Source organism: Artemia franciscana, chromosome 8 (genome assembly GCF_032884065.1).
Source record: "Artemia franciscana chromosome 8, ASM3288406v1, whole genome shotgun sequence".
Classification (NCBI taxonomy): Eukaryota; Metazoa; Arthropoda; class Branchiopoda; order Anostraca; family Artemiidae; genus Artemia; species Artemia franciscana.
In genome coordinates, this window is record NC_088870.1 from 16,319,772 (window position 1) to 16,347,711 (window position 27,940).

A 27,940-nucleotide genomic window follows, 5' to 3' on the forward strand; every position below is an offset into this window, starting at 1 on the left:
ACCATTCTGTAAATATACCGCTAAGTGAACAACAGCTGGACTACGTTCATGTATCGGAAATGAAAGAATTCGCCAAACAGCTTCTAGCCTGTATGTATCTTCTAGCCTGATATTGTACGATTTCGTCGATATATTTGATTTCGGGCTGCAAGCCAAAAACTGCCATGTCACTGCCTTTGTTGACGTATTTATATATATATTTGATTGCCTTTACGGAGTTACAGTATTCAGCGTTTATGTGTGCATTAAATGTTTTTGATAATAATGGGGAATATGGAACAACCCTCTGGTTATCTACTTCGATGGTGGTACCGTTACGCTTCTTTATTATTGCTGTTTTACCGCCATCTTCAGTAGATCTTCTTCTATATTGTGGGTAACCATCATTGCCAGTAATTGTGTTGGATACTAAAAGTCGAGGATATTGCTTTGTGCACCTTCCTTTGGCCATGCATGGTGAATTTTCGTTCAGTGCACCGCAAGGTCCATGTATCATATTTTTTACAATAATATCATGTAAACCCTTATCGACATTTTCATCAGGTATTTCAGCGGAAATCACATCATCAATTTCGTTCGAAGTAATTTTTTTATGTAGCCAGATTAGTATATGTGCGTGTGGCAAACCTCGTTTTTGCCATTCCACTGAGTACATCCAGCATCGTACTGACCCAAACACTTCAAAATTACTATGTAGTTTATCAGTGATTTCAACTTTTGCCGGAAGACACTGGCCGTAATGTCATGTCTATGAACCGCCGATTGTCCTTGAAGTAAAAGCTGCAGTATCTCGTCCCAAGATTGATTACATGTAAATGTAATAAATAAATCTGGACGACCATAGAGACGAACATACGCAATAGCATCTTGAGCATATTCATGCATATGACGGGGACTGCCAGCATATGACGAAGGTAAAATTGTTAATCTTCCAACGTTTGTGGTATTACCGTCATTTATAACTGCATCTCGCAAATGACTGTAACGATTGCCCTTGAGCTTTGTTGATGGTGATTGCTAATCGAACATTTCCTGTGTCCCTGTCGTCATTTATATACCACCCTGTGCCCCCGGCGTCCCCGTTGTAGTTGTGTCCCTGTGTCCTGGTCGTCATTTATATTCCCTTTGTCCTGGTCGTCATTTGTGTCCCGGTATCCCAGTCTGTAATCTCTCTTTTAGTGTCCCGGTCGTCATTTATATTCTCTCTGTCCCGGTGTCCGGTCGTCATTTGTGTTCCGGTGTCCCGGTCTGTAATTTCTCTTTGAGTGCCCCGGTCGTCATTTATATTCCCTGTGTCCCGGTCGTCATTTGTGTCCCGGTGTCCCGGTCTGTAGTGTCATCTTATAATGACGTCATATACAAAGCCTTATATACTTATAATGACATCAAATGCAAACCCACAAACAAACAAACAGCATATATACAACTTATTTTTATATATATAGATACAGTTTCTTCTTTAGTTTTTTTTTCTTTTTTAGTTTTTTCTTTTTTTAGTTTCTTCTTTTTATTGATTTGTTTTCTTCAATTTGTCAATGTTCATTCTAACATTGACACTTGGAAAAATCTTTACGTGCCAAGCATGCTAAAGCTCCAACAATTTATATTAAACCTCAAAGTTTGGGGTATCTGTTTTAAGGTTTTCGAATTACTTCAATCTATTGTCAAAATATATTGAAATATTTGTGCAATTCCCAGTTTTTTTAGTTTTATCTTTTTTTAGTTTTTTAGCTTTTTTTAGTTTTTTTTTCTTTTAGTTTTTTATCTTTTTTATTTTTTTGTTTTTTTCTTTTTAGTTTTTTTCTTTTTTTAATTTTTTTAATTTTTTATTTTTTTTAGTTTTTTCTTTTTATTTTTTTTTTAGTTTTTTACCATTTTTCTTTTTTCAAATTACTTTAATCTATTGTCAAAATATTTCGAAATATTTATGCAATTTCCAGTTTTTACATTCTAGTTTGTTGTCTTTTATATATATAGAAGATATAATCTGGCGTAACAGACAAAGTGTAACAGATATAACAGACAGACAACATATTTATATATATACTAGTTGGTGGGGGCGCTTCGCGCCCCCCCCCCCCCAAGCCCCCCCGCGCGCGTAAGTCGTTACGCGCCATTGTAGTTGTGTCCCTATGTCCCACCTGTGAATATAGATATATATATATATATATATATATATATATATATATATATATATATATATATATATATATATATATATATATATATATATATATATATGTTTTTAACTACGTAAAACTTGCGAATATACAACATTCTTTGCTGTCCCATTGTCTGTGCATATAAATAGATTGTCAGGTTTACCGACTCTTGAACATGCAACATATAATGGTCCATGGGAAAACAATCCGTATTCAGATCTATACCTCATGATTCTAATGATTGCCCTTGAGCTTTGTTGATGGTGATTGCTAATCGACCATTCCCTGAGTCGCCATCGTCATTTATATATCCCCCTGTGCACCCCGGCGTCCCCTTTGTAGTTATGTCCCTGTGTCCCGGTCGTCATTTATATTCCCTGTGTCCCGGTCGTCATTTGTGTCCCGGTGTTCCAGTCTGTGATTTCTCTTTGAGTGTCCCGGGCGTCATTTATATTCCTTGTGTCCCGGTCGTCATTTATATCCCCCTGTGCCCCCCGGCGTCCCCATTGTAGTTGTGTCCCTGTGTCCCGGTCGTCATTTATATTCCCTGTGTCCCGGTCGTCATTTGTATCCCGGTGTCCCGGTCTGTATGTACATTCGTTTTTTAGTTTTGTTTTTCTCCTTTATTTTTTTCCTTTTTTCTTTTTTTTTCTTTTTTAGTTTATTTAGATTTTTAGATTTTTTAGTTTTTTTATTAGTTTTTAGTTTTTTTGTAGTTTTTACCATTTTTTTAGTTTTTTTTTTTACTTATGTCCTGGTCGTCATTTATACTCCCTGTGTCCCGGTCGTCATTTGTGTCTCGGTGCTTTGTTGATTGCTAATTTATATTATATTTATATTTATATTTTTTATATTTATTAATATTTTTTTAGTTTTCTTTTTCTCTTATTTTTCAGTTTTTTCCTTTTTTTAGTTTTTTCTTTTTTAGTTTTTAGTTTTTTTTTTGTTTTTTACCTTTTTTTAGTTTCTTTAGTTTTTTTAGTTTTTTAGCTTTTTTAGTTTTTTTATTAGTTTTTAGTTTTTTTTTAGTTTTTGCCTTTTTTTAGTTTTTTCAGTTTTGACGTCACCTGATCCAGTTTTTTCAGGTGACGTCACCTGACACATCCACAGACAGACAACTTATTTTTATATATATAGATATATATATATATATATATATATATATATATATATATATATATATATATATATATATATATATATATATATATATATATATATATATATATATATATACATAGTTTTTTCCTTTTTTTCTTTTTAGTTTTTTATTGGTTTTTACCTTTATTTTAGCTTATTTTTCAGTTTTTTCCTTTTTTTTAGTTTTTTTTTTATTTTTTATTTTTTTTAGTTTTTTACCTTTTTTTTAGTTTTTTTAGTTTTTTTAGTTTTTTAGCTTTTTTACTTTTTTTTATTAGTTTTTAGTTTTTTTTTGTAGTTTTTGCCTTTTTTTAGTTTTTTCAGTTTTTTTTTAGTTTTTTATTGGTTTTTACCTTTATTTTAGCTTATTTTTCAGTTTTTTCCTTTTTTTTTTAGTTTTTTTTAGTTTTTCGTTTTTTTAGTTTTTTACCTTTTTTTTGTTTTTTTAAGTTTTTTTAGTTTTTTAGCTTTTTTATTTTTTTTATTAGTTTTTAGTTTTTTTTTGTAGTTTTTGCCTTTTTTTAGTTTTTTTAGTTTTTTAGCTTTTTTATTAGTTTTTAGTTTTTTTTGTAGTTTTTGCCTTTTTTTTAGTTTTTTTAGTTTTTTAGCTTTTTTATTTTTTTTATTAGTTTTTAGTTTTTTTTGTAGTTTTTGCCTTTTTTTAGTTTTTTCAGTTTTGACGTCACCTGATCCAGTTTTTTCAGGTGACGTCACCTGACACATCCACAGACAGACAACTTATTTTTATATATATAGAAGATATATATATATATATATATATATATATATATATATATATATACTAGCTGTTGGGGTGGCGCTTCGCGCCACCCCAACACCTAGTTGGTGGGGGCGCTTCGCGCCCCCCCCCAAGCCCCCCCGCGCGCGTAAGTCGTTACGCGCCATAATAGTTACGCGCCATTGTAGTTGTGTCCCTATGTCCCACCTGTGAATATAGATAGATATATATATATGGTTTTAACTACGTAAAACTTGTATATATATATATATATATATATATATATATATATATATATATATATATATATATATATATATATATATATATATATATATATATATATATATATATATATATATATATATATATATATATATATATATATATATATATATATATATATATATATATTTATATATATATATATATATATCTATTATATATATATATATATATATATATTATATATATATATATATATATATATATATATATACATTATATATATATATATATATATATATATATATATATATATATGGTGCTGTCCCATTATATCTTTGCTGTATTATATCTTTGCTGTCCCATTATATATATATCTTTGCTGTCCCATTGTCTTTGCATATAAATAGATTGTCAGGTTTACCGACTCTTGAATATGCAACATATAATGGTCCATGGGAAAACAATCTGTATTCAGATCTATACCTCATGATTCTAATGATTGCCCTTGAGCTTTGTTGATGGTGATTGCTAATCGACCATTCCCTGTCCCGGTGTCCCGGTCGTCATTTACATCCCCCTGTTTCCCCCGGTGTCCCCGTTGTAGTTGTGTCCCTGTGTCCCGGTCGTCATTTATATTCCCTGTGTCCCGGGTCCCGGTCGTCATTTGTATCCCGGTGTCCCGGTCTGTATATACATTCGTTTTTTAGTTTTGTTTTTCTCCTTTATTTTTTTCCTTTTTTTTTCTTTTTTAGCTTATTTAGATTTTTAGATTTTTTAGTTTTTTTATTAGTTTTTAGTTTTTTTTTCTTTTTAGTTTTTTTGTCCCGGTCGTCATTTATATCCCCCTGTTTCCCCCGGTGTCCCCGTTGTAGTTGTGTCCCTGTGTCCCGGTCGTCATTTATATTCCCTGTGTCCCGGTCGTCATTTGTATCCCGGTGTACCGGAGTTGTGTCCCTGTGTCCCGGTCGTCATTTATATTCCCTGTGTCCCGGGTCCCGGTCGTCATTTGTATCCCGGTGTCCCGGTCTGTATATACATTCGTTTTTTAGTTTTGTTTTTCTCCTTTATTTTTTTCCTTTTTTTTTCTTTTTTAGCTTATTTAGATTTTTAGATTTTTTAGTTTTTTTATTAGTTTTTAGTTTTTTTTTTCTAGTTTTTTTGTCCCGGTCGTCATTTATATCCCCCTGTTTCCCCCGGGTCGTCATTTATACTCCCTGTGTCCCGGTGCTTTGTTGATTGCTAATCGAACATTCCTTTTGTCCTGGTCGCTTTCTCTTTGAGTGTCGTCATTTATTTTTTTCTTTTTTAGTTCTTTTAGTTTTTACCTTTTTTAGTTTTTTTTAGTTTTTAGTTTTTTTAGTTTTTTACCTTTTTTTAGTTTTTTTAGTTTTTTTTAGTTTTTTAGCTTTTTTATTTTTTTTATTAGTTTTTAGTTTTTTTGTAGTTTTTGCCTTTTTTTTAGTTTTTGTAGTTTTTTAGCTTTTTTATTAGTTTTTAGTTTTTTTTGTAGTTTTTGCCTTTTTTTAGTTTTTTTAGTTTTTTAGCTTTTTTATTTTTTTTATTAGTTTTTAGTTTTTTTTGTAGTTTTTGCCTTTTTTTTCTCTTTGAGTGTCGTCATTTATTAGTTTTTTTCCTTTTTTTTTTAGTTTTTTATTGGTTTTTACCTTTATTTTAGCTTATTTTTCAGTTTTTTCCTTTTTTTTAGTTTTTTTTTATTTTTTATTTTTTTTAGTTTTTTACCTTTTTTTAGTTTTTTTAGTTTTTTAGCTTTTTTACTTTTTTTATTAGTTTTTAGTTTTTTTTGTAGTTTTTGCCTTTTTTTAGTTTTTTCAGTTTTTTTTTTAGTTTTTTATTGGTTTTTACCTTTATAGTTTTTTTAGTTTTTTAGCTTTTTTATTTTTTTTATTAGTTCTTAGTTTTTTTGTAGTTTTTGCCTTTTTTTAGTTTTTTCAGTTTTGACGTCACCTGATCCAGTTTTTTCAGGTGACGTCACCTGACACATCCATCCATCCATCCACAGACAACTTATTTTTATATAGATAGATATTTTTTTATTAGTTTTTAGTTTTTTTTGTAGTTTTTGCCTTTTTTTTCTCTTTGAGTGTCGTCATTTATTAGTTTTTTCCTTTTTTTTTTTAGTTTTTTATTGGTTTTTACCTTTATTTTAGCTTATTTTTCAGTTTTTTCCTTTTTTTTAGTTTTTTTTATTTTTTATTTTTTTTAGTTTTTTACCTTTTTTTAGTTTTTTTAGTTTTTTAGCTTTTTTACTTTTTTTATTAGTTTTTAGTTTTTTTTGTAGTTTTTGCCTTTTTTTAGTTTTTTCAGTTTTTTTTTTAGTTTTTTATTGGTTTTTACCTTTTTAGTTTTTTTAGTTTTTTAGCTTTTTTATTTTTTTTATTAGTTTTTAGTTTTTTTTGTAGTTTTTGCCTTTTTTTAGTTTTTTCAGTTTTGACGTCACCTGATCCAGTTTTTTCAGGTGACGTCACCTGACACATCCATCCATCCATCCATCCACAGACAACTTATTTTTATATATATAGATATATATATATATATATATATATATATATATATATATATATATATATAAATATATATATATATATATATATATATATATATATATATATATATATATATATATATATATATATATATATATATATATATATATATATATATATATATATATATATATATATATATATATATATATATATATATATATATATATATATATATATATATATATATATATATATATATATATATATATATATATATATATATATATATATATGTTTTTAACTGCGTAAAACTTTCGAATATACAACATTCTTCGCTGTCCCATTGTCTGTGCATATAAATAGATTGTCAGGTTTACCGACTCTTGAACATGAAACATATAATTTTCCATGGGAAAAACAATCCGTATTTAGATCTATGCCTCATGATTCTAATGATTGCCCTTGAGCTTTGTTGATGGTGATTGCTAATCGAACATTCCCTGAGTCGCCGTCGTCATTTATATATCCCCCTGTGCCCCCGGCATCCCCGTTGTAGCTGTGTTCCTGTGTCCCGGTCGTCATTTATATTCCCTGTGTCTCGGTCGTCATTTGTGTCCCGTTTTCCCAGTCTGTAATTTCTCTTTGAGTGTCCCGGTCGTCATTTATATTCCCTGTGTCCCGGTCGTCATTTGTGTCCCGGTGTCCCGGTCTGTATATACATTCGTTTTTGAATTGGTCTTTTTTTTAGTTTTTAGTTTTTTACCTTTTTTAGTTTTTTTTTGTTATACCTCATGATTCTAATGACTGCCCTTGAGCTTTGTTGATGGTGATTGCTAATCGAACATTCCCTGTGTCCCCGTCGTAGTTTTTTAGCTTTTTTAGTTTTTTTATTAGTTTTTAGTTTTTTTTTTAGTTTTTGCCTTTTTTTAGTTTTTTCAGTTTTTTTTTTAGTTTTTAGTTTTTTACCTTTTTTTAGTTTTTTTTAGTTTTTTAGCTTTTTTAGTTTTTTTTTCTTTTTAGTTTTTTTTTGTAGTTTTTACCTTTTTTAGTTTTTTTTCTTCTTTTGTATTAGTGTGAAATAATTCAGACGTCATATGCGGACAAACACGACGTCACTCGACAGACAGACAGACAGACATAACCCACAAACAACTTATTTTTATATATATTTATTCATATTTTTTAAGTTTTCTTTTTCTCTTTTATTTTTCAGTTTTTTCCTTTTTTTTTTAGTTTTTTTCTTTTTTAGTTTTTAGTTTTTTTTAGTTTTTTACCTTTTTTTAGTTTTTTTTAGTTTTTTTAGTTTTTTAGCTTTTTTAGTTTTTTTATTAGTTTTTATTTTTTTTGTAGTTTTTGCCTTTTTTTTATTTTTTTCAGTTTTTTTTAGTTATTAGATTTTTACCTTTTTTAGTTTTTTTTAGTTTTTTAGCTTTTTTAGTTTTTTTTTTCTTTTTAGTTTTTTTTGTAGTTTTTACCTTTTTTAGTTTTTTTCTTCTTTTGTATTAGTGTGAAATAATTCAGACGTCATATGCGAACAAACATGACGTCACCTGATCCATCCACAGATCCACACACAGACAACTTATTTTTATATATATAGATAAGATATAATCTGGCGTAACAGACATAGTGTAACAGACATAAAAGACAGATAACTTATTTTTATATATATAGATTTTTATATATATAGATACAGTTTCTTCTTTAGTTTTTTTTCTTTTTTAGTTTTTTCTTTTTTTTAGTTACTTCTTTTTATTGATTTGTTTTCTTCAATTTGTCAATGTTCATTCTAACATTGACACTTGGAAAAATCTTTACGTGCCAAGCATGCCAAAGCTCCAACAATTTATATTAAACCTCAAGTTTGGGGTATCTGTTTTAAGGTTTTCGAATTACTTTAATCTATTGTCAAAATATATTGAAATATTTGTGCAATTCCCAGTTTTTTTTTTAGTTTTTTCTTTTTTTTAGTTTTTTAGCTTTTTTTTAGTTTTTTTTTAGTTTTTTGTCTTTTTTTATTTTTTTACGTTTTTTCTTTTTAGGTTTCTTCTTTTTTCAATTTTTTTAATTTTTAATTTTTTTTTTAGTTTTTTCTTTTTAGTTTTTTTTTTAGTTTTTTACCATTTTTCTTTTTTTCGAATTACTTTAATCTATTGTCAAAATATTTCGAAATATTTATGCAATTTCCAGTTTTTACATTCTAGTTTGTTTTCTTTTATATATATAGAAGATATAATCTGGCGTAACGGACAGACAACTTATTTTTATATATATAGAAGATATATACTAGCTGTTGGGGTGGTGCTTCGCGCCACCCCAACACCTAGTTGGTAGGGCGCTTCGCGCCCCCCAAGCCCCCCCGCGCGCGTAAGTTGTTACGCGCCATATTAGTTACGCGCCATTGTAGCTGTGTCCCTGTGTCCCACCTGTGAATAGAGATAGATATAAATATATATTTTTAACTACGTAAAACATGCGAATATACAACATTCTTCGCTGTCCCATTGTCTGTGTATATAAATAGCATTTATATTCCCTGTGTCCCGGTCGTCATTTGTGTCCTGGTGTCCCAGTTTGTATTTTCTCTTTGAGTGTCCGGGTCGTCATTTATATTCCCTGTGTCCCAGTGTCCCGGTCGTCATTTGTGTCCCTGTGTCCCGGTCTGTAATTTCTATTCAAACAATCCCTGTGTCTCAGTCGTCAATTATATATCCCGCCTGTGCCCCCGGCGTCCCCGTTGTAGTTGTGTCCCTGCGTCCCGGTCGTCATTTATATTCCCGGTCGTGATTTGTGTCCGGGTGTCCCAGTCTGTAATTTTTCTTTGAGGTTCCTGGTCGTCATTTATATTCCCTCTGTGTCAGTCGTCATTTGTGTCCCGGTCTGTAATTTATCTTTGAGTGTTTTTTCTTTTTAGTTTTTTTTAGTTTTTTACATTTTTCAGTTTTTTTTTCTTCTTTATTTTTCAGCGTCACTATGAAGTACATGTCGCCGAACCTTTGTTTTTTAACTTAAATCTGGTAGGCATTGATGACCTTATCCAAGTCAAAATCCCAAACCCAATCATCATCGCTATCATTTTCAGTTTTGATATGTTTTGACTCTCGCTTTCCAGGTGGATTTTCATCTAACTGCGCGGTTTTGCGTTCTTTAGCCGCAAGCCTGTTTTCTTGCTGTTCTTGTGATTCCCCGGCACGCTTTCTTTTCTTACTTTCTCTATCAGCTGCAAGCCTGTTTTCTTGCTGTTCTTGTGATTCCTCGGAACGCTTTCTTTTCTTACTTTCTCTATCAGCAGCAAGTTTTTTGGCATAAACTCTTTGAGCAGCTTCCTCGGCTGTTGCCATTGTAGGTTCTTCAGTCATTTTACAATTAAACATTTTTCCGTGAACAAATGTCTTAAATACCGTTAATGACGTTACCGTCATAGCAAAAATGACGACAACTAACTTCATGACGTCAGTCGACACAGAAACATGACGTCACCTGACAGACAGACAACTTATCTATATTTATAAAAATAAGTTGTCTGTCTGTGGATCTGTGGATCAGGTGACGTCATGTTTCTGTGTAGACTGACGTCATGAAATTAGTTGTCGTCATTTTTGTTATGACGATGCTTAGTATATTGTAAAACACATTAATTTGGTTAATAATATACCATTTAAAACACCAAAATGAACATGCTGGAGTAGTCACTCGGTGAGAGAGGGTGTCAGAACGGAGAATGAAGGTCCCAGTTTCAAATCCTGGTTAGGCTAAAAAAGGTAAAAAACTAAAAACTAAAAAAAAAACTGAAAAAACTAAAAAAAGGCAAAAACTACAAAAAAAACTAAAAACTAATAAAAAAAATAAAAAAGCCGAAAAACTAAAAAAACTAAAGAAACTAAAAAAAGGAAAAAAACTTAAAAAACTAAAAAAAAACTAAAAAAAAGGAAAAAACTGAAAAATAGAAGAGAAAAAGAAAACTAATAAAATTAAAAATAAAAATAAAAAAAAATAAAAAAGATAAAAACTAAAAAAAAAAGTAAAAAGAAAAAACGAAAAAAAACTAAAAAAGCTAAAAAAAAAAGGTTAAAACCAATAAAAAACTAAAAAGAAAAAAAGGTAAAAAACTAAAAAAAAATTTCATCTAAAAAACTAAAAAAAACTAAAAAAGGTAAAAACTAAAAGAACTAAAAAAGAAAAAAAACTAAAAAAAGGAAAAAAACTGAAAAATAAAGGAGAAAAAGAAAACTAAAAAAATATAAATAAAAATAAAAAAACTAAAAAGATAAAAACTTCAAAAAAAAAACTAAAAAGAAAAAAGAAAAAAACTAAAAAACCTAAAAAAGGTCAAAACCAATAAAAAAAAACTAAAAGGGAAAAAATTAAAAATTTATTTCATCATATACCAATTCAAAAACGAATGTATACCGGGATGACGACCGGGACACAGGGAATATAAATGACACAACTACAACGGGGACACCGGGGGCACAGGGGGATATAAATGACGACCGGGACACCGGGACACAAGGAATATAAATGACGCCCGGGACGCTCAAAGAGAAATCACAGACTGGGACACCGGGAAACAAATGACGACCGGGACACAGGGAATATAAATGACGACCGGGACATAGGGACATAACTACAAAGGGGACGCCGGGGTGCGCAGGGGGATATATAAATGACGATGGTGACTCAGGGAATGGTCGATTAGCAATCACCATCAACAAAGCTCAAGGGCAATCATTAGAATCATGAGGTATAGATCTGAATACGGATTGTTTTCCCATGGACCATTATATGTTGCATGTTCAAGAGTCGGTAAACCTGACAATCTATTTATATGCACAGACAATGGGACAGCAAAGAATGTTGTATATTCGCAAGTATTACGTAGTTAAAAACATATATATATATATATATATATATATATATATATATATATATATATATATATATATATATATATATATATATATATATATATATATATATATATATATATATATATATATATATATATATATATATATATTTATATATATATCTATCTATCTATATTCACAGGTGGGACATAGGGACACAACTACAATGGCGCGTAACGACTTACGCGCGCGGGGGGGCTTGGGGGGGGCGCAAAGCGCCCCCACCAACTAGGTGTTGGGGTGGCGCGATGCGCCACCCCAACAGCTAGTATATATATATATATATATATATATATATATATATATATATATATATATATATATATATATATATATATATATATATATATATATATATATATATATATATGTATATATATATGTATATATATATATATATATATATATATATATATATATATATATATATATATATATATATATATATATATATATATATATATATATATATATATATATATATATATATATATATATATATATTTAATATTTATATATTCAGTGCGAAATTTGGAGTCAATAATGTTACGAGAACTGAGTTGGAATTTAGATACAAGTTCCAAGGAAGGAAGGACCGCTAATTGGTTAGCAGCAAAACACTGATTAATTTTGTATTAATGTAATGTAGGCTTCTTGGTAATTTAGGTTCTTCTTTTCAGAACTCATTCACTCTTGTCCATTCTCTTTTGTATCGAATATTCTTGACAGACTGAGTTTTTGGAATCATGGAATTTTTGAACCTAACGGAGATTTTCCCAACCACAGTAAAACCTTCTTATCGCTTATTTGTTGTTGATTTCAATCGAATTCGGTCTCCCATGACGGTCGTCCTTTGGCTCATTGTTGCTTGTATTTTGAAATTTGGTAAGTTTGACATATTATTTGTTAATCTATAACAGGCTACGGACAGAATGCGTTTTCGAGAACTCTTTGTCCTTGGCTATATGTAAACTAGGTAGGTCATTGATGTCTTTAAAGGGAAAGTCTCGGTTCTGGAGTAATTGTAACCTTGCTTTTTAACATCATGAGATCAAAATATAGGTGTGACCTAGTATTCGATGCTATGTTTTAAAATTAATTTATGGTAAACCTGCTATCTTCTTGTTGCTATTATTCATTTGTGTATTTATTTGACATTTGGCAAGTTTTTTGGAGGACTCCCACGGCGCCATCATATTCATTAAAGTGTCCTAATAAGTTTCACACCATTAAGTATGATCCCGCTCAAACATGAATTTTGTCTTGTTGACTGCAGCAATTTTTAAACAGCAAATATGTAAGTTTATCAGCCATGGAGTGGAGAATTCATAGATTGCATCTCTTAAGCTTTTTACTCCTTTTAGTAAAATAGTCTTTGATCAAAAAGGTTCTTTAGCCCAACCCTTAGTTTTACCAAGCAAATGATCTAATCAAGTATGCACTATTATATATGTAGACACTTATTTATATATTACATATGTGTGGTTTATTTGAGATGTACGAAATCTGCTGCTATTGGCTAAACTTAGCTTAATGTCTTGAAAAAGTCAAATAAAGTTCAGCCTTTTTCCGACTGCAATAAAGTCAACAATTATTATATATTATATATTATATTATCGTATTATTATATTACATATATGTGGTTTATTTGAAATTTATCAAATCTTACTCGCTTATTTTATAGAAAAAGTTAAATAAAGTTGAGCTTTTTTTTCCAGCCGCAATAAAGTCAACAAGTCATTCGAGGAAAACAGTTTATTAACTTAGTGGACAGCTTATTAACTCTGTTGAGGATGTGGGGCCGTCCATTATATGTATATCTCTTTGCTATGATCTGAGCAAAATCAAATTTTAGCTACACTACTTCCCGCCATGTTTTGAAATTAATTCGTGGAAACCTTGAAATCATGTTCTTACTGCTATTTATTGTTTATTTAATATTTTTTGTTATTTTGTTTCTATTATTCTATTATTTCATTTACTTATGCATTCATTTACTTTTCGTCTTATGTTGAAATCTTGAAACCATGAATGCAGAAAAATAACATACTAAAAACATGTGCAGGGTATATAAACATCAAGAATAGGGAATAAACATGAGGCATTCCTTTGTTATGTGTATTTTAATATCAATATTTTTTTAAATTTAAACAAATAAAGAAGTAGAAAAATGGAAGGGTAGTGTGGTCTAAGAAATCACTTATGTATTTTAAGAGTGTCAACATAGGTATGACTGAGAAAGCTGCTAGGCTTTATTGGAATGAACTTCCCTTCTAAACAAGAAACCCATGCGTGCATATTCGTACAATTGGGGCCACAGGCCTCGAAGCTATTTTTTTCCAACGTTTATTTCTAATAATTAGTCTCTCAAAATTTAGACATGAATTTTTGTAAAATCCCAAAGACTTTTAAATCCTGGCAGCTTGTAAACCCTATAATAACCTTTGAGCACACAGTTAAATTTCGAAAAAAAGCAAAAAACATCATTTTTATTGGGTAACTGTTTCCTAAAATGCTAACTTATGCCCGGATTATGCGTAAAAATTCAAAATGAGCTGTGAATTTATTGGCAGAACAACCGTGCAACCGTCTTTATTCTTACGAAGTTAGAAAGAGTAGTACTGAGTAAGAAGGTGTGTAGAATATGGCTAAGTGTGCGGACAAACTTTGGTTCTAATCAGGCTTTCGTCAATATGTGCTAGTGCTTATCTGTGTCAAAGGACATGCAATGGTAAATTCAAAAATCAAGTATTTACCAGTCTTTTTCAGACTATCACCACTTTATCAAGGCCAATTTGGAATGAACTGGCAAAATCTTGGGTTTAGCAGTCTTTACCCTTTTACTGTAACATTTAGGCTTATCGTTATTCGTTTTGACTTTACATTGTTAGAGGAAAAAAATTGTTTGATTTTGTTTGGACAAAATGCCATCTTAGGTGAAACACTATCTCTACTATTTGAAAAATGACTAGAAATGTGAAAAGAGTTGTTAACTGTATATTTTACTGAGTATAGAGGCTGCTCTTTTGTTTTTATAACATCAGGAAAGAATTAGTAAAAGGCGAAATCTATGGTTAATGTTATAAATCATGGGAAAATTTAATGTCTCACAATTTTGTAGATGGCATCGGCTATAGTCCACTGTCCTGCGAATGTCATAGATCATTAGGATATGCATATATCAAGCTGAAAGCGATATAAAGTCAACTTCTAGAGGCAAAGCTCAAGCATTCTTTTTTGTGGGGTGGGGGAGAAATTAAAAAAAGCATTTATTTTATGCTACTCTTGCACGGTAAACTGGAATCTAAATAGAGCAAGTTAATGTCGCTTCCTTATGTAATTTTTTTTCCTTAGCATCTCAAGTTCTTAAGAATAGGAATTAGGAATATTTTATTTTTCTACGAATGATCTATGCTGAAATGTCTCAGTAAAATATGACGTATAAGATTCAAATTTCTCAATGGATATGTGTTAGGAAGTTTTGTAAGGCAAATATGTTATTAAAACTAAGCGAGTTTTAGATTATACCTAAATCGAGCATTTGTTTAATAATTTCTGGGTTTCCTAGGGATTACTTTGATACCCAATGAAATGTTCCCAACCACTAACAACCAATTCTTAGTCTAATTTCAACAAAATTTTGTCCTCGACAGGAAACTGTTGTACTTGCCTATTCAACACTAATATTTACGTTGGTTTAGGTGGTTTTTTTTTGTTTCTTTTCTAATTTAGAACCACTTACGACATGAAACAATGTCTATAAAGCACTGAGAGTTTTTTCTGGGCCTTCATTAATGCAAAATTCACAGTAACGTGAAATTAAAAAACAAGACACACCCTTGAATCCAAACTAAATAAAGAAGTTAAAAGGAATGGTCTCTGCATGCCATACCCTGATACTCCTACGATTCAATCTTCCCAACTTCTTTATTTACCCCATTATACCCATTACTTGGTATAATCGTGTATATATAGTTTAATATAGAAAAATCATGTGTATTAGTATATTATCATATAATTTAAGATGCACAAGGCTTGACTGCAGCTACAAACACAATAAAATTTAGATTTTATTAATTTTATCTGTTTTAAAAAAAAACAGAAAAATTGCACTCGAGAGACAAAATTACTACTACCTCTTCACGTAAAAAGACATCACTGCATCAAGCCAGCTGAGACAAAAAGAGCTTAGACGCTTGTCTTCCACAGCACATTGTTCAAGCACGTCACTTATTCTCCCATGGTGTTTCCCACTTCCTTTAGATCTCGAGAGACAAAATTACTACTACTACTTCAAGTAAAAAGACATCACTGCATCAAGCCAGCTGAGACAAAAAGAGCTTAGACGCTTGTCTTCCACTGCATATTGTTCAAGCACGTCACTTCTTCTCCCATGAAGTTTCCCACTTCCTTTAGATCTTTCCTTGGGATTTCTTCGCACACCACTCCAGGATATTCAGCTTCCCCTTATCCGTAAATCGTGACTGAACCGTGTTAACTTCTCGTTTATTATAGCTTTAGTAAGTGGGATGGAACCACATTGTTCATACTGTTATTTGGAGTCGAGTGTTTAAGATATTTGGGCAGAAAGCTAGTAAAAACATATAATTTTGATTTTTTTTTTATCCATATTCAGTAGTATATTTTTTCAGGATATACTCTACAACCGAAAGCGTTCAAGAAATTGCCTGAGTCTTGTTTCCTAATCCTAGTTGGTTTGATCATTGGTGGTATTTTGCGGTCACTCAATGCTCATGATGTTATGCCTTTAAGTCCCTTAATGTTCTTCTTCTTTCTTCTACCGCCAGTGATATTTGATGCCGGGTATTATATGCCAAATCGTCTTTTCTTCGATCATCTTGGAACAATATTACTGTATGCGGTTGTTGGTACAATTTTTAACGCTTTTGCATTAAGTAAGTACATTATGCAACACCTTAGTTTATGCCTGGCTTGCTAAAATTTGGAAGAAATACTGAAATATACTTGAATTATTTCTTTTTTTGTATCTACTTTTTTTGTTTAGGATTTTTTTTTATATTATTTGAAAAGAAATATGTACATATGTGTTTATATTTAACTCTTTTTATTCCCTCTGAGCACAATCAGTGTACTTATTATTTCTTGGATATTCAATTCCTCAAGCTACAAAGCTAAAACGAACAAATAGTTATTTATAAGTTAAAACTAATATTTTGTTTCTGTCTAAACGTCCTTACAGGGCATAGTCACGCATTAGTGATCATTTGTGGCCGTCCGACCGTACATTAAACAGGCCTTGTATTATTCTTTATTCATAAACATTACGTTTAACAGAAACAACATGCAAAGGAATTATTGTTTTTTGCTCGGAGTATCTGTAGTTGTTTGTAGTAGAAAAAAAATGAAGTAAGAACAACAACCAAAAAACACGCAAACGTAACACGGTAAATTTGAATACGTACAAGAAATGTTTTATAGTTTCTATTGAGGAAAGAATTGTCCGTGACTATTGTAAATCCTTAGTCTTCCATCCTAATAGAAAAAAAAAGATGTTTAGAGAATGTCTGTATGTTGGTATCAATGGAATTTCATTTAGGGAAAGTATTTTAAGTGAATACATAAAAATAATTTTTTAAAGATTAAAAGAGGCTTTACCGAAAGTTTAGAACATAAAAAATATAAGAATAACCAGCAGCTTTGGATACCGCAACCCCTGGACTCCCTGCTATCAAATACTGTTGTGTTTAGGCTACCGCCATTGTGTCTGCTACTCCGTTTGAAAATACTCCTTTCTCAACAGATATTACGTTAGTTTTCTAGCAGATCCAGGAGACGGTGTCAATACATCATAATTGTAATTACCAGAATATTTAATCGAAAAATAATTTCAAAGACAGGTATTTGAAAGTTACTTTTACTAATAGCACGTTCCCTAAACGAAAAACTGAAAAAGTAAGCAAGTTGAAGCGCTACAGTGTCAAGCAATTCAAGTAGAGGGAATTACCTGTAATATGTCTGCTAATGCTACCCAGCCTCTGTCAAAACCGGCTGATTAAGTGGCATATTTAGAGGAATAAGAAAAATTTTTGGAGTGTCTTTCTTCATGATGAAAATATATGTAGAACAGTATTTGATAGCCAGGAATTTGGTGGTAGCAACCCTTCTCGCCCTAGCTTCTTCTGGCATTTGTACGTACTGAAAGTTTGATCTTTGGATTTTGCCTCTTCTAGTCTTTAAAAAAACTTTTTTTTTTTTGCAGATTGTCTAGTATTAGTTTTTTTTTTGTTTGGGTTTTCACCACGAAAGTCTGCATTTTAACTTATTTGTCTTGTTCCTTGAATGATTGAAGAATGAAGAAAGTTTTGTTTTAAGACAACTTTAGACGTATTAATATTGTTAAACATATTTTTGTATCAGCTTCTGTTAATGTTTAGGTGTCTATTTCCTAGCGAACAAAATTTTTATTGACATTTGGAAATAAAATTTTGATATCTAAAGTCTATAATACACTAATAAAGTTGCTTTTTACTTTGTAGTGGCTATGGGGATTAAATTTAACGATTATGTACCTTTGTAACTCAAATTTTCATTCAGCTTACCTCTATAACTAAGAAAACTTTTAAGACAACCAATTTTTGCAGATATCTAGTCAAATATTTTTCAAGTTTGTTGACATATGTTCAAGCCATTTGAAATACGTTCTTTTTATTATCGGTACGTTAGATATCGATACAAATCAATATATATATATATATATATATATATATATATATATATATATATATATATATATATAATATAATATATATTACATATTATTACAATATATATAATATATATTATTACAATATATATATATATATATATATATATATATATCTATATATATAAAAATAAGTTGTCTGTGTGTGTGTGGGTCTGTCTGTCGGGTCACGTCATGTTTGTGTGTCGACTGACGTCATGTTTTCAACTGACGAAATTACAGACCGGGACATCGGGACACAAATGACGACCGGGACACCGGCACATAGGGAATATAAATGACGACACTCAAAGAAAAAGCGACCGGGACAAAAGGAATGTTCGATTAGCAATCACCATCAACAAAGCACCGGGACACAAATGACGACCGGGACACAGGGAGTATAAATGACGACCAGGACATAAGTAAAAAAAAACTAAAAAAACTAAAAAAAAAGGTAAAAACTACAACAAAACTACACAACTACAATGGCGCGTAACTAATATGGCGCTTAATGACTTACGCGCGCGGGGGGGCTTGGGGGGCACGAAGCGCCCCCACCAACTAGGTGTTGGGGTGGCGCGAAGCGCCACCCTAACAGCTAGTATATATATATATATATATATATATATATATATATATATATATATATATATATATATATATATATATATACTAGCTGTTGGGGTGGCGCTTCGCGCCACCCCAAAACCTAGTTGGTGGGGGCGCTTCGCGCCCCCCCCAAGCCCCCCCGCGCGCATAAGTCGTTACGCGCCATAATAGTTACGCGCCATTGTAGTTGTGTCCCTATGTCCCACCTGTGAATATAGATAGATATATATATATATATATATATATATATATATATATATATATATATATATATATATATATATATATATATATATATATATATATATATATATATATATATATATATATATATATATATATATATATATATATATATATATATATATATATATATATATATATATATATATATATATATATATATATATATATATATATATATATATATATATGGTTTTAACTACGTAAAACTTGCGAATATACAACATTCTTTGCTGTCCCATTGTCTTTGCATATAAATAGATTGTCAGGTTTACCGACTCTTGAACATGCAACATATAATGGTCCATGGGAAAACAATCTGTATTCAGATCTATACCTCATGATTCTAATGATTGCCCTTGAGCTTTGTTGATGGTGATTGCTAATCGACCATTCCCTGTCCCGGTGTCCCGGTCGTCATTTATATCCCCCTGTTTCCCCCGGTGTCCCCGTTGTAGTTGTGTCCCTGTGTCCCGGTCGTCATTTATATTCCCTGTGTCCCGGTCGTCATTTGTATCCCGGTGTCCCGGTCTGTATATACATTCGTTTTTTAGTTTTGTTTTTCTCCTTTATTTTTTTCCTTTTTTTTTCTTTTTTAGTTTATTTAGATTTTTAGATTTTTTAGTTTTTTTATTAGTTTTTAGTTTTTTTTTCTTTTTTTTGTAGTTTTTACCTTCTTTTTAGTTTTGTTAGTTTTTTTTTTTACTTATGTCCTGGTCGTCATTTATAATCCCTGTGTCCCGGTGCTTTGTTGATTGCTAATCGAACATTCCTTTTGTCCTGGTCGCCTTCTCTTTGAGTGTCGTCATTTATTTTTTTCTTTTTTAGTTCTTTTAGTTTTTACCTTTTTTAGTTTTTTTTAGTTTTTTAGATGAAAATTTTTTTTAGTTTTTTCCTTTTTTTCTTTTTAGTTTTTTATTGGTTTTAACCTTTATTTTAGCTTATTTTTCAGTTTTTTCCTTTTTTTTAGTTTTTCTTTATTTTTTAGTTTTTTTAGTTTTTTACCTTTTTTTAGTTTTTTTAGTTTTTTTAGTTTTTTAGCTTTTTTACTTTTTTTTATTAGTTTTATGTTTTTTTTTGTAGTTTTTGCCTTTTTTTTAGTTTTTTCAGTTTTTTTTTAGTTTTTTATTGGTTTTTACCTTTATTTTAGCTTGTTTTTCAGTTTTTTCCTTTTTTTAGTTTTTTTTAGTTTTTAGTTTTTTTAGTTTTTTACCTTTTTTTAGTTTTTTTAGTTTTTTTAGTTTTTGCCTTTTTTTAGTTTTTTTAGTTTTTTAGCTTTTTTATTAATTTTTAGTTTTTTTTGTAGTTTTTGCCTATTTTTAGTTTTTTTTCTTTTTAGTTTTTTTGTAGTTTTTACCTTCTTTTTAGTTTTGTTAGTTTTTTTTTACTTATGTCCTGGTCGTCATTTATACTCCCTGTGTCCCGGTGCTTTGTTGATTGCTAATCGAACATTCCTTTTGTCCTGGTCGCTTTCTCTTTGAGTGTCGTCATTTATTTTTTTCTTTTTTAGTTCTTTTAGTTTTTACCTTTTTTAGTTTTTTTTAGTTTTTTAGATTTAGTTTTTTTTTAGTTTTTTCCTTTTTTTCTTTTTAGTTTTTTATTGGTTTTTACCTTTATTTTAGCTTATTTTTCAGTTTTTTCCTTTTTTTATTTTTTTTATTTTTTATTGTTTTTAGTTTTTTACCTTTTTTTAGTTTTTTTAGTTTTTTTAGTTTTTTAGCTTTTTTACTTTTTTTATTAGTTTTTAGTTTTTTTTGTAGTTTTTGCCTTTTTTTTTAGTTTTTTCAGTTTTTTTTTTAGTTTTTTATTGGTTTTTACCTTTATTTTAGCTTATTTTTCAGTTTTTTTCCTTTTTTTTAGTTTTTTTAGTTTTTAGTTTTTTTAGTTTTTTTTACCTTTTTTTAGTTTTTTTAGTTTTTTTATTTTTTTTATTAGTTTTTAGTTTTTTTTGTAGTTTTTGCCTTTTTTTAGTTTTTTTAGTTTTTTAGCTTTTTTATTAGTTTTTAGTTTTTTTTGTAGTTTTTGCCTTTTTTTAGTTTTTTTTAGTTTTTTAGCTTTTTTATTTTTTTTATTAGTTTTTAGTTTTTTTTGTAGTTTTTGCCTTTTTTTATTTTTTTTCAGTTTTCAGTTTTGTCACCTGATCCAGTTTTTTCAGGTGACGTCACCTGATCCATCCACAGATCCACACACAGACAACTTATTTTTATATATATAGATATATATATATATATATATATATATATATATATATATATATCTATATATATAAAAATAAGTTGTCTGTGGATGGATGGATGGATGGATGTGTGGATGGATGTGTCAGGTGACGTCACCTGAAAAAACTGGATTAGGTGACGTCAAAACTGAAAAAACTAAAAAAAGGCAAAAACTACAAAAAAAAACTAAAAACTAATAAAAAAAATAAAAAAGCTAAAAAACTAAAAAAACTATAAAGGTAAAAACCAATAAAAAACTAAAAAAAAAACTGAAAAAACTAAAAAAAGGCAAAAACTACAAAAAAAAACTAAAAACTAATAAAAAAAGTAAAAAAGCAAAAAAACTAAAAAAACTAAAAAAACTAAAAAAAGGTAAAAAACTAAAAAAAATAAAAAATAAAAAAAAACTAAAAAAAAGGAAAAAACTGAAAAATAAGCTAAAATAAAGGTAAAAACCAATAAAAAACTAAAAAAAAAAAGGAAAAAACTAATAAATGACGACACTCAAAGAGAAAGCGACCAGGACAAAAAACTAAAAAAAAAGGCAAAAACTACAAAAAAACTAAAAACTAATAAAAAAAATAAAAAAGCTAAAAAACTAAAAAAACTAAAAAAAGGTAAAAAACTAAAAAAACTAAAAACTAAAAAAAAACTAAAAAAGGTAAAAACTAAAAGAACTAAAAAAGAAAAAAATAAATGACGACACTCAAAGAGAAAGCGACCAGGACAAAAGGAATGTTCGATTAGCAATCAACAAAGCACCGGGACACAGGGAGTATAAATGACGACAAGGACACAAGTAAAAAAAAAAATTAACAAAACTAAAAAGAAGGTAAAAACTACAAAAAAACTAAAAAGAAAAAAAAACTAAAAACTAATAAAAAAACTAAAAAATCTAAAAATCTAAATAAACTAAAAAAGAAAAAAAAAGGAAAAAAATAAAGGAGAAAAACAAAACTAAAAAACGAATGTATATACAGACCGGTACACCGGGATACAAATGACGACCGGGACACAGGGAATATAAATAACGACCGGGACACAGGGACACAACTACAACGGGGACACCGGGGGAAACAGGGGGATATAAATGACGACCGGGACAAAAAAACTAAAAAGAAATAAAAACTAAAAACTAATAAAAAAAACTAAAAAATCTAAAAATCTAAATAAGCTAAAAAAGAAAAAAAAAGGAAAAAAATAAAGGAGAAAAACAAAACTAAAAAACGAATGTATATACAGACCGGGACACCGGGATACAAATGATGACCGGGACGCGGGACACAGGGAATATAAATGACGACCGGGACACAGGGACACAACTACAACGGGGACACCGGGGGAAACAGGGGGATAACCTGACAATCTATTTATATGCAAAGACAATGGGACAGCAAAGAATGTTGTATATTCGCAAGTTTTACGTAGTTAAAACCATATATATATATATATATATCTATATTCACAGGTGGGACATAGGGACACAACTACAATGGCGCGTAACTATTATGGCGCGTAACGACTTACGCGCGCGGGGGGGCTTGGGGGGGGGCGCGAAGCGCCCCCACCAACTAGGTGTTGGGGTGGCGCGAAGCGCCACCCCAACAGCTAGTATATATATATATATATACTAGCTGTTGGGGTGGCGCTTCGCGCCACCCCAACACCTAGTTGGTGGGGGCGCTTCGTGCCCCCACCGGGCGCTTCGTATATATATATATATATATATATATATATATATATATATATATATATATGTATATATATATATATATATATATATATATATATATATATATATATATATATATATATATATATATATATATATATATATATATATATATATATATATATATATATATATATATATATATATATATATATATATATATATATATATATATATATATATATATATATATATATATATATATATATATATATATATATATACTAGCTGTTGGGGTGGCGCTTCGCGCCACCCCAACACCTAGTTGGTGGGGGCGCTTCGCGCCCCCCCCAAGCCCCCCCGCGCGCGTAAGTCGTTACGTGCCAAATTAGTTACGCGCCATTGTAGTTTTTACCTTTTTTAGTTTTTTTTAGTTTTTAGTTTTTTTAGTTTTTTACCTTTTTTTAGTTTTTTTAGTTTTTTTTAGTTTTTTAGCTTTTTTATTTTTTTTATTAGTTTTTAGTTTTTTTGTAGTTTTTGCCTTTTTTTTAGTTTTTTTAGTTTTTTTAGCTTTTTTATTAGTTTTTAGTTTTTTTTGTAGTTTTTGCCTTTTTTTAGTTTTTTTAGTTTTTTAGCTTTTTTATTTTTTTTATTAGTTTTTAGTTTTTTTTGTAGTTTTTGCCTTTTTTTTCTCTTTGAGTGTCGTCATTTATTAGTTTTTTCCTTTTTTTTTTTAGTTTTTTATTGGTTTTTACCTTTATTTTAGCTTATTTTTCAGTTTTTTCCTTTTTTTTAGTTTTTTTTATTTTTTATTTTTTTTTAGTTTTTTACCTTTTTTTAGTTTTTTTAGTTTTTTAGCTTTTTTACTTTTTTTATTAGTTTTTAGTTTTTTTTGTAGTTTTTGCCTTTTTTTAGTTTTTTCAGTTTTTTTTTTAGTTTTTTATTGGTTTTTACCTTTATAGTTTTTTTAGTTTTTTAGCTTTTTTATTTTTTTTATTAGTTTTTAGTTTTTTTTGTAGTTTTTGCCTTTTTTTAGTTTTTTCAGTTTTGACGTCACCTGATCCAGTTTTTTCAGGTGACGTCACCTGACACATCCATCCATCCATCCATCCACAGACAACTTATTTTTATATATATAGATATATATATATATATATATATATATATATATATATATGTTTTTAACTACGTAAAACTTGCGAATATACCACATTTTTCGCTGTCCCATTGTCTGTACATATAAATAGATTGTCAGGTTTACCGACTCTTGAACATGCAACATATAATGGTCCATGGGAAAACAATCCGTATTCAGATCTATACCTCATGATTCTAATGATTGCCCTTGAGCTTTGTTGATGGTGATTGCTAATCGACCATTCCCTGAGTCGCCATCGTCATTTACATATCCCCCTGTGCACCCCGGCGTCCCCTTTGTAGTTATGTCTCTGTGTCCCGGTCGTCATTTATATTCCCTGTGTCCCGGTCGTCATTTTTGTCCCGGTGTCGCAGTCTGTGATTTCTCTTTGAGCGTCCCGGGCGTCATTTATATTCCTTGTGTCCCGGTGTCCCGGTCGTCATTTATATCCCCCTGTGCCCCCGGCGTCCCCGTTGTAGTTGTGTCATTTATATTCCTTGTGTCCCGGTCGTCATCCCGGTATAAATTCGTTTTTGAATTGGTATATGATGAAATAAATTTTTAATTTTTTCCCTTTTTTTCCTTTTAGTTTTTTTTTTATTGGTTTTGACCTTTTTTTAGGTTTTTTAGTTTTTTTCTTTTTTCTTTTTAGTTTTTTTTTGAAGTTTTTATCTTTTTAGTTTTTTTGTTTTTATTTATATTTTTTTAGTTTTCTTTTTCTCCTTTATTTTTCAGGTTTTTTCCTTTTTTTAGTTTTTTTTTCTTTTTTAGTTCTTTAAGTTTTTACCTTTTTTAGTTTTTTTTAGTTTTTTAGATGAAAATTTTTTTTAGTTTTTTACCTTTTTTTCTTTTTAGTTTTTTTTATTGGTTTTTACCTTTTTTTAGCTTTTTTAGTTTTTTTTTCGTTTTTTCTTTTTACTTTTTTTTAGTTTTTATCTTTTTTATTTTTTTATTTTTATTCTTAATTTTATTAGTTTTCTTTTTCTCTTCTATTTTTCAGTTTTTTCCTTTTTTTTTAGTTTTTTTTAGTTTTTAGTTTTTTAAGTTTTATTCCTTTTTTTAGTTTCTTTAGTTTTTTTAGTTTTTCGGCTTTTTTATTTTTTTATTAGTTTTTAGTTTTTTTTGTAGTTTTTGCCTTTTCTTAGTTTTTTCAGTTTTTTTTTTAGTTTTTAGTTTTTTTACCTTTTTTAGCCTAACCAGGATTTGAACCTGGGACCTTCATTCTCCGTTCTGACACCCTCTCTCACCGAGTGACTACTCCAGCATGTTTATTTTGGTGTTTTAAATGGTATATTATTAACCAAATTAATGTGTTTTACAATATACTAAGCATCGTCATAACAAAAATGACGACAACTAATTTCATGACGTCAGCCGACACAGAAACATGACGTCACCTGATCCACAGATCCACAGACAGACAACTTATTTTTATATATATAGATATATATATATATATATATATATATATATATATATATATATATATATATATATATATATATATATATATATATATATATTAAATAAAAAAAAGTTTTTTTTAACTGCAAGTAAGGAGTGACATTAAAAAATAAAACGAACAGAAACTATTCAGTATATGAAAGGGGCTTCCCCTCCTCAACGCCTCGCTCTTTACGCTAAAGTTTGACTCTTTGTTACAACTCTACTTTTAGAATCAATAGAAAAATAAAGAATGACCCTCGAGTCACAACTAGAATAAATAGGTGAAATTACTAATAATACTTTAGCGTAAAGAGCAAGGTACTGTAGAGGAGACGAACCCCCTTACCTTATATACGTAATAATTTTTGTTCGTTTTAAGTTTTAATGCCGCTCATTACTTCCAGTAAAAAAATGTATTTATTTTCTCATTGTTTTTTTAAATAATGCTAGAAAATCCTGCACCTCCTTCATGGAAATTCTTTTCCCTCATGGTAAATTCCTCCGTGAAAAGATCCTCCCACACAACCTCCTCCATCCGACCCACCCCCACCCCAACGCGAAAAAGTCCCTCTGAAAACGTCTGTACACTTCATAATAACCATTACTATATGTAAACAATGGTCAAAGTTTGTAAATTGCAGCCCCTCCCCCGGGGACTGTGGGGGATTAAGTCGTCTCCAAAGACATAATTATTAGGTTTTCGACTAAGCTGAACAGAATGGATATCTCAAAATTTTGATCTGGCAACTTTGGGGAAAAATGAGCGTGGGAGGGGGCCTAGGTGCCCTCCAATTTTTTTTGGTCAATTAAAAAGAGCGCTAGAACTTTTAATTTCCGTTAGAATGAGCCCTCTTGCGATATTCTTGGACAACTGGGTCGATACGATCCCCCCTGGGGAAAAAAAAACAAATAAACACGCATCCGTGATCGGTCTTATGGCAAAAAATACAAAAGTCCGCATTTTTGTAGATAGGAGATGGAAACTTCTACAGTAGGGTTGTCTGATAAGCTGAATTTCATGGTGTTAGTTTCATTACGATTCTATGACTTTTAGGGTGTGTTTCCCCTATTTTCTATAATAGCGCATATTTTTTCAGGCTCGTAACTTTTGATGGGTAAGTCTAAACTTGATGAAACTTATATATTCAAAATCAGCATTAAAATGCAATCCTTATGATGTAACTATTGGTATAGAAAATCCGTTTTTTAGACTTTCGGTTTCTATTGAACCGGGTCGCTCCTAACTACAGTTCGTTACCACGAACTGTTCGATATATATATAAATATATATATATATATATATATATATATATATATATATATATATATATATATATATATATATATATATATATATATATATATACATATATATATATATATATATATATATATATATATATATATATATATATATATATATATATATATAATATATATATATATATATATATATATATATATATATATATATTTTGTGCTGTTGCATTGGTGATTTCTCTTTTCATGATATATATATATATATATATATATATATATATATATATAATATATATATATATATATATATATATATAATATATATATATATATATATATATATATATATATGGAGTTGGGAGGGGGGGGGTTGGAAATCTTGGAAATGGCTTAGGGTGGAGAAATCAGAATGAAACTTGGTGGGAAGATTAAGAACAAGTCTAAGATACGTGACTGACATAACCGGACCAGATCCGCTCTCTTTGGGGGAGTTGAGAGGGGGGTAATTTGGAAAAATTGGAAAAAATGAGGTATTTGTAACTTACGGATGGGTGATCAGATCTTTATGAAATTTGATATGTAGAAGGACCTTGTGCTTCAGAGGTCTTATTTTTAATCCTGACCAGATCCGATGACATTGGGGGGAGTTGGAAGGGGAAACCGGAAATCTTGGAAAACGTGAAAATTGAGGTATCTTTATCTTACGAATGGGTGATCGGATCTTAATGAAACTTGATATGTAGAAAGATATTATGCCTCAGATGCTCTATTTTCAATTCGAATCGGATCCGAGGACGTAGGGGGTTGGAGGGGGAACAGAAATCTTAGAAACTGGAAATCTTGAAAAAGTGCTTAGAGTGGAGAGATCGGGATGAAACTTGATGGGAAGAATAGGCACAAGTTGATACGTGATTGAAATAATTAGAACGGATCCGTTCTCTTT

General features: G+C 29.8%; 1 protein-coding gene and 1 long non-coding RNA gene across 2 annotated transcripts in view; one reads left to right on the forward strand and one right to left on the reverse strand.

Moving 5' to 3' along the window:
* LOC136030048 (sodium/hydrogen exchanger 3-like) overlaps window positions 1-27,940 on the forward strand; it is a gene marked incomplete in the record, with an annotated part of 256,472 nt that overhangs the window by 131,498 nt on the left and 97,034 nt on the right. The window contains 2 exon segments of the mRNA XM_065708668.1: window positions 12,367-12,571; window positions 16,339-16,602. Coding sequence (XP_065564740.1) covers window positions 12,433-12,571; window positions 16,339-16,602 — 403 coding nt within the window.
* LOC136030056 (uncharacterized) lies at window positions 19,672-25,731 on the reverse strand. Its single transcript, XR_010618177.1, has 2 exons — window positions 23,569-25,731; window positions 19,672-20,109 (listed from the first exon to the last, which is right to left on the reverse strand). It is a non-coding gene; the product is annotated as an uncharacterized LOC136030056 (long non-coding RNA).